This window comes from Carcharodon carcharias, chromosome 3, assembly GCF_017639515.1.
Source record: "Carcharodon carcharias isolate sCarCar2 chromosome 3, sCarCar2.pri, whole genome shotgun sequence".
Classification (NCBI taxonomy): Eukaryota; Metazoa; Chordata; class Chondrichthyes; order Lamniformes; family Lamnidae; genus Carcharodon; species Carcharodon carcharias.
In genome coordinates, this window is record NC_054469.1 from 161,966,493 (window position 1) to 161,974,984 (window position 8,492).

General features: G+C 42.3%; 1 protein-coding gene across 1 annotated transcript in view; it reads right to left on the reverse strand.

The window, feature by feature from the left end:
* Window positions 1-2,911, reverse strand: part of ice1 (KIAA0947-like (H. sapiens)) — a 152,251-nt gene extending 149,340 nt beyond the window's left edge. The window contains exon 1 of the mRNA XM_041183929.1: window positions 2,747-2,911. Within this exon, the coding sequence (XP_041039863.1) occupies window positions 2,747-2,845 (99 nt within the window). The 5' untranslated portion in view covers window positions 2,846-2,911. The remainder of the gene's footprint in view (window positions 1-2,746) is intronic.
* Window positions 2,912-8,492: the final 5,581 nt, after the last annotated feature.

The following is an 8,492-nucleotide window of genomic DNA, read 5'->3' on the forward strand; positions in this document are numbered from 1 at the left end:
AAAATAAAGCAAATAAAAATTATTGTATTAAATTGGAAGAGTAGTGACCTTTATATCTAAAGAATCAGAATACAAGGAAGTAAAAGTTATGCTTCAACTCCACAAAACTCTGGTTAGACCACACTTGGAGTCCCGTAAGCAGTTTTGACCATTTTAGGAAGGACATACAGTATTGGCTTTTTACAATTTACATCAATAACTTAGATGAAGGGAGCAAAAACATGGTAGCTAAATTTGTAGATGACACAAATAAAGGTCGGAAAGTATGTTGTGAAGAAGACATAAGGAGTTTGCAGACTGATATAGATAGGGTGAATGAGTGCTGGAAATCTGGCAGATGGAATATAACGTGGGAAAATATGAAGTTGCTCACTTTGGCAGGAAGAATAAAAAAGCAGAGTATTAATTAAATGGAGGACATCTGCAGAATTCTAAGGTGCAGAGGGATCTAGGTGCACAAATCACAAAAAGTTAATATACAGGTATAGCACATAATCAAGAAGGCTAATGGAATGCTATCCTTTATTATGAGAGGAATTGAACATCAAAGAAAGGATGTTATTCTTCAGTTATACAGGGCATAGGGGAGACTGCATCTTGAATACTGTGTTTTGGTGTCATTATTTGGTCTCCTGTAAATGCATTGGAGGCAGTTCAGAGGAGGTTTACTAGGTTGATATCTGGGATGAGCGGGTTGTCTTATGAGGGCAGGCTGGGCTTGTTTCCACTGGAGTTTAGCAGAGTGAGGGGTGACTTGATTGAAGTATAAAAGATCCTGAATGGTCCTGACAAGATGGGCGTGGAAAGGATGTTGCCTCTTGTGGGTGAGTCCAGAACTAGGGGACACTGTTTTAAAATTAGGGCTTGGCCTTTTAAGACAGAGATGAGGAGAAATTATTTCCCTCAGAATTTTGTACGATTTGGAACTCTCTGCCTCAGAAGGCACAGTCATTGAATATTTTTATGGCAGAGGTAGATTGATTCCCTTGCCTAACAAGAATCTAAGGTTATCACTGAGAGATGGGAATGTGGAATTCAAAATGCAAACAGATCATGCATGACCTTATTGAATGGCGGAGCAGCTCATGGGGCTGAATGGCCTACTTCTGCTCCTATTTCCTATGATCGTATATTCGTAAAACAGCAAAACACATCTATGCCTGAGATTCTATTATTGAAGGAAACCAGATACTTGTTATGAGAGACACAAAGTCTGCAAAAGTTTACATTAATATGCATTTTAAGTTATACTAAATGGGTACAGTTCGAAGATAAGCGGTGACAGCAGGAAACTACAATGCAGTTCAATGAAGTGATAATTGGTTTCATATTATTTGTTTACAGAATCAGGCTGGGCACATCATCCTTGTATACATAGATTATTTTCCTGAAATAAGCAAACAGTGTAAATGCCATTTTTAAATTATATGGTTTTTAGACCTACAAGCCATATAATTCAAAAATGGCGTTTACGCTGTTTTCTTATTTCAGGAAAACAACAAAATTATAACATAGTTTCTTTTTTAAAATCCATTTCAAAATGCAAGTCAAATCAATGCTGTATATACAATAATTCGACTGTCAATTATAATTTAATGCCCTTTGAACCATAATTTATATTCAATTACATTTTAAATTATTTTAAATTATATAATATAAAACTACTATAATGCAAAGATGGGTATTATAATTTAACGTTTATATTGTTCTCTTTTGTAATCCATACTCCATTATAACGTAATGCTCACTCCCTATTGTAAAACAGATATTGGCTGTAGCTCAGCCTTTTGGCCTCAGATCAAAACAGCCCGACACCAGATAGCTGAATACAAAACCTAGGATACAGTCCTCTTGCTCCATGGTCAGAGGTGTCATCTTTCCAATGAGATGTTAAACTGGCCCTTGTCTGCCCTCCCAAGTGGATATGAAAGATCCTATGGCACTATTCAAGGAAGAGTAGTGCAGTTCTCCTGGGTGCTCAGGTCAACATTTATGCTTTAATGAACATCATTAAAATTGTTGATCCAGACATTATCACATTCTTTTAACAGGACTTTTCTGTGTGAAAATAGCCTGTCACCCTTTCTACATTACAATATGACTTACATTTCAAGTATTTCATTGGTGGTAAAACACTTAGGGACATCCTGAAAGACACTATGTAAATACAAGTCTTTCTCTATGTAATACCTAATATGATCTGTGCTCATCTCAAACTTAAGGCATTATTTTCTATGAAAATACAATCATCTTGATTAAAATCCAATAGTTGCTGTTACAATCCACCACTCAACCACATTGTCTTCACTTTGGGGGCCCGCCACTCTTTCTCAGCATTATAATCAAATGGTCTATTATTATGTATTTCCCTACATTCTAATCGATAGTTAATTATCATTGACAACTGTATTACAATGCATTGCTTGTCACTATAATGCAAGCCCCTACTATAATAATCCTTTGTTGTCTATTATAATACACTGCTGCTTCTATTTTTTTTTGGTCTGTATTATAATGTACTGAATCTTATTTCAGACCATTGCTCTGTCTCAACCTAATGCACACTATACTCACCATCATAATCCACTGACCGCTATCATTAAGTATTGCTCTATTTCAATCCTTTAATCTCAATGCCCATACACATCCTCTATTATAATCCATTGCTCATTATTATGTGCTGCTTCCAATTTCCAGCCATTGCTCCGATGTTGTAGGTTCGGAATCACAGGCATTGGCCATTTACCTGTTGTAAGGTGTCACAGTTCATACAGGAGGCTGAGCCCGCGGTCACAGCGTCCGCCACCACCTCAGCCGCCTGTGAACGGGATTCTCCGGGCATCATGTTCTCAGGGAGCGGCTCCACTCCACGTTCAGCCTCAGTCCCCACTCCGACCCCGCAGCGACGCCATGCCCGAGTCGCACAACATACGTCCAAAACACGCGACACTAGGAAGAAGGACCCCGGGCGGCGGCGGTTGAGCTCGCACACTCATCAGTGAACACAGAGCAAAAGAGTAGCAGCCACAACGCAGCAGCAGATACAGCAGCGGAGACCGCTTGTCCTACACCAAAAAACACACACACGCACAAAAAAAACCAAATATAGGAATAAGTTAAATAATAACCGGCAACTGTTCAGGCAGCTCCACCAAACCGTCAGACCCCCGCACCTCAGAGTGAGAGATTCGAGGATCATTGGTACTCCAGGATCAGTCAGTTATACCAGGGTCAGTCAGAGTTACTCCGGAATCAGTCACTTACTCCAGGATCAGTCAGAGTTACTCGAAGAACAGAGTTACTCCAGGATCAGTCAGTATCTGCAAGAGCAGAGTTATTCCAGGATAAGTCAGTTACTCCAAGATCAGTCTGTTACTCGAAGAGCAGAGTTACCCCAGGTTCGGTCAGTTGGTCCAGGATCAGTCAGTTACTTCAAGAGCAGAATTATTCCAGGATAAGTTGGTTACAATAAGATCAGTCTGTTACTTCAAGAGCAGAGTTATTCCAGGATAAGTTGGTTAAAATAAGATCAGTCTGTTACTCCAAGAGCAGAGTTACTCCAGGATCAGTCAAAGTTACTCCAGGATTGGTCAGAGTTACTCCAGCATCAGTAAGTTACTCCAGGATCAGTCAGTTACTCCAAGATCAGAGTTACCCCAGGATAAGTCAGTTACTCCAGGATCAGTCTGTTAGTCCAAGAGCAGAGTTACTCCAGGATCAGTTAGTTACACCAGGATCAGTCATTTACTCCAATATCAGTCTGTTAGTCCAAGAGCAGAGTTACTCCAGGATCAGTCAGAGTTACTCCAGGATCAGTCAGTTACTCCAAGATCAGTTAGTTACTACAAGAGCAGAGTTACTCCAGGATCAGTCATTTACTACATGATCAGTCTGTTACTCCAAGAGCAGTTACTCCAGGATCAGTCAGTTACCTCAGGACCAGTCAGTTAATCCAGGTGCAGAGTTAATTTAGAACCAGTCAGTTACTCGAGGATCAGCCTATTACTCCAAGAGCAGTCAGTTACTCCAGGAGCAGTCAGTTAATCCAGGATCAGTCAGTTACTCCAGAATCAGTCAGATACTCCAAGAGCAAAGTTAATCCAGGATCAGGCAGTTACTCCAGGATCAGTCAGTTACTCCAAGAACAGAGTTATTCCAGGATAAGTCGGTTACTCCAGGATCAGTCAGTTACTCCAGGAGCAGTTACTTCAGGATCAGTCAGTTACTCCAGGATCAGTCTGTTACTCCAGGAGCAGAGTTACTCCAGGATCAGTCTGTTACACCAAGAGCACAGTTACTCCAGGATCAGTTTTTTACTCCAGGATCAGTCTGTTACTCCAAGATCAGTCAGTTACACCAGGATCAGTCTGTTACTCCAAGAGCAGAGTTACTCCAGGATCAGTCAGTTACTCCACAATCAGTGAGAGTTACTCCAGGGTCAGTCAGTTATTCCAGAATCCGTTTGTTAATCCAAGAGCAGAGTTACTCCAGGATCAGCCAGTTACTCCAGGATCAGTCTGTTACTCCAAGAGCAGAGTCACTCCAGGATCAGTCTGTTACTCCAATAGCAGAGTTACTTAAGGATCAGTCAGAGTTTCTCCAGGATCAATCAGAATTAATTCAGGATCAGTGTTACTCCAGTAGCAGAGTTACTTCAGGAGCAGAGTTACTCCAGGATCAGTCAGTTACTCCAGGATCAGTCAGTTACTCCAGGATCAGTCTGTTAATCCAGTAGTCGGGTTACTTCAGGATCAGTCAGTTACTCCAGGATCAGTGAGAGTACTCCAGGATCAGTCAGTTACTCCACGATCGGTCTGTTACTCCAAAAGCAGAGTTATTCCAGGATCTGTTAGTTACTCCAGGATCTGTCTGTTACTCCAAGATCAGTCAGTTATTCCAGGATCAGTCTGTTACTCCAAGAGCAGAGTTACTCCAGGATCAGTCTGTTATTCCAAGAGCAGAGTTACTCCAGGATCAGTATGTTACTCCAGGAGTAGAGTTACTTCAGGATCAGTCAGTTACTCCAGGATCAGTATGTTACTCCAAGAGCAGATTTACTCCAGGATCAGTCAGTTACTCCAGGATCAGTGAGAGTTACTCCAGGTTCAGACAATTACTCCAGGTTCAGTCTGTTACCCCAGGATCAGTCAGTTACTCCAGGATCAGTCTGTTAGTCCAAGAGCAGAGTTACTCCAGGATCAGTCAGAGTTACTCCAGGATCAGTCAGTTACACCAGGATCAGTCATTTACTACAAGATCAGTCTGTTAGTCCAAGAGCAAAATTACTCCAGGATCAGTCAGAGTTACTCCAGGATTAGTCAGTTACTCCAGGATCAGTTAGTTACTACAAGAGCAGAGTTACTCCAGGATCAGTCATTTACTACAAGATCAGTCTGTTACTCGAAGAGCAGGACTTACTCCAGGATCAGTCAGTTACTCCAGGAACAGTGAGAGTTACTCCAGGATCAGACAATTACTCCAGGATCAGTCAGTTACACCAGGATCAGTCATTTACTACAAGATCAGTCTGTTACTCCAAGAGCAGACTTACTCCAGGATCAGTCAGTTACTCCAGGATCATTCAGAATTATTTCAGGATCAGAGTTACTCCAGGATCAGTCAGAGTTACCAGGATCAGTCAGTTAGTCCAGGATAAATTAGTTACTACAAGAGCAGAGTTACTGCAGGATCAGTCATTTACTACAAGATCAGGCTGTCACTCCAAGAGCAATTACTCCAGGATCAGTCAGAGTTACTCCAGGATCAGTCAGTTACCCCAGGATCAGTCAGTTAATCCAGCAGCAGAGTTAATCCAGAACCAGTCAGTTACTCGAGGATCAAACTGTTACTCCAAGAGCAGAGTTACTCCAGGAGCAGAGTTACTCCAGGATCAGTCAGTTACTCCAGAATCAGTCAGATACTCCAAGAGCAGAGTTAATCCAGGATCAGTCAGTTACTCCAGGATCAGTCAGTTACTCCAAGAGCAGAGTTATTCCAGGATAAGTTGGTTACTCCAAGATCAGTCTGTAACTCCAAGAGCAGAGTTACTGCAGGATCAGTCAGAGTTACCAGGATCAGTCAGTTAGTCTAGGATAAATTAGTTACTACAAGAGCAGAGTTACTGCAGGATCAGTCATTTACTACAAGATCAGGCTGTTACTCCAAGAGCAATTACTCCAAGATCAGTCAGAGTTACTCCAGGATCAGTCAGTTACCCCAGGATCAGTCAGTTAATCCAGGAGCAGAGTTAATCCAGAACCAGTCAGTTACTCGAGGATCAACCTGTTACACCAAGAGCAGAGTTCCTCCAGGAGCAGTCAGTTACTCCAGGATCAGTCAGTTACTTCAAGAGCAGAATTATTCCAGGATAAGTTGGTTACAATAAGATCAGTCTGTTACTTCAAGAGCAGAGTTATTCCAGGATAAGTTGGTTAAAATAAGATCAGTCTGTTACTCCAAGAGCAGAGTTACTCCAGGATCAGTCAGAGTTACTCCAGGATTGGTCAGAGTTACTCCAGCATCAGTAAGTTACTCCAGGATCAGTCAGTTACTCCAAGATCAGAGTTACCCCAGGATAAGTCAGTTACTCCAGGATCAGTCTGTTAGTCCAAGAGCAGAGTTACTCCAGGATCAGTTAGTTACACCAGGATCAGTCATTTACTCCAATATCGGTCTGTTAGTCCAAGAGCAGAGTTACTCCAGGATCAGTCAGTTACTCCAGGATCAGTTAGTTACTACAAGAGTAGAGTTACTCCAGGATCAGTCATTTACTACATGATCAGTCTGTTACTCCAAGAGCAGTTACTCCAGGATCAGTCAGTTACCTCAGGACCAGTCAGTTAATCCAGGAGCAGAGTTAATTTAGAACCAGTCAGTTACTCGAGGATCAGCCTATTACTCCAAGAGCAGTCAGTTACTCCAGGAGCAGTCAGTTAATCCAGGATCAGTCAGTTACTCCAGAATCAGTCAGATACTCCAAGAGCAAAGTTAATCCAGGATCAGGCAGTTACTCCAGGATCAGTCAGTTACTCCAAGAACAGAGTTATTCCAGGATAAGTCGGTTACTCCAGGATCAGTCAGTTACTCCAGGAGCAGTTACTTCAGGATCAGTCAGTTACTCCAGGATCAGTCTGTTACTCCAGGAGCAGAGTTACTCCAGGATCAGTCTGTTACACCAAGAGCACAGTTACTCCAGGATCAGTTTTTTACTCCAGGATCAGTCTGTTACTCCAAGATCAGTCAGTTACACCAGGATCAGTCTGTTACTCCAAGAGCAGAGTTACTCCAGGATCAGTCAGTTACTCCACAATCAGTGAGAGTTACTCCAGGGTCAGTCAGTTATTCCAGAATCCGTTTGTTAATCCAAGAGCAGAGTTACTCCAGGATCAGCCAGTTACTCCAGGATCAGTCTGTTACTCCAAGAGCAGAGTCACTCCAGGATCAGTCTGTTACTCCAATAGCAGAGTTACTTAAGGATCAGTCAGAGTTTCTCCAGGATCAATCAGAATTAATTCAGGATCAGTGTTACTCCAGTAGCAGAGTTACTTCAGGAGCAGAGTTACTCCAGGATCAGTCAGTTACTCCAGGATCAGTCAGTTACTCCAGGATCAGTCTGTTAATCCAGTAGTCGGGTTACTTCAGGATCAGTCAGTTACTCCAGGATCAGTGAGAGTACTCCAGGATCAGTCAGTTACTCCACGATCGGTCTGTTACTCCAAAAGCAGAGTTATTCCAGGATCTGTTAGTTACTCCAGGATCTGTCTGTTACTCCAAGATCAGTCAGTTATTCCAGGATCAGTCTGTTACTCCAAGAGCAGAGTTACTCCAGGATCAGTCTGTTATTCCAAGAGCAGAGTTACTCCAGGATCAGTATGTTACTCCAGGAGTAGAGTTACTTCAGGATCAGTCAGTTACTCCAGGATCAGTATGTTACTCCAAGAGCAGATTTACTCCAGGATCAGTCAGTTACTCCAGGATCAGTGAGAGTTACTCCAGGTTCAGACAATTACTCCAGGTTCAGTCTGTTACCCCAGGATCAGTCAGTTACTCCAGGATCAGTCTGTTAGTCCAAGAGCAGAGTTACTCCAGGATCAGTCAGAGTTACTCCAGGATCAGTCAGTTACACCAGGATCAGTCATTTACTACAAGATCAGTCTGTTAGTCCAAGAGCAAAATTACTCCAGGATCAGTCAGAGTTACTCCAGGATTAGTCAGTTACTCCAGGATCAGTTAGTTACTACAAGAGCAGAGTTACTCCAGGATCAGTCATTTACTACAAGATCAGTCTGTTACTCGAAGAGCAGACTTACTCCAGGATCAGTCAGTTACTCCAGGAACAGTGAGAGTTACTCCAGGATCAGACAATTACTCCAGGATCAGTCAGTTACACCAGGATCAGTCATTTACTACAAGATCAGTCTGTTACTCCAAGAGCAGACTTACTCCAGGATCAGTCAGTTACTCCAGGATCATTCAGAATTATTTCAGGATCA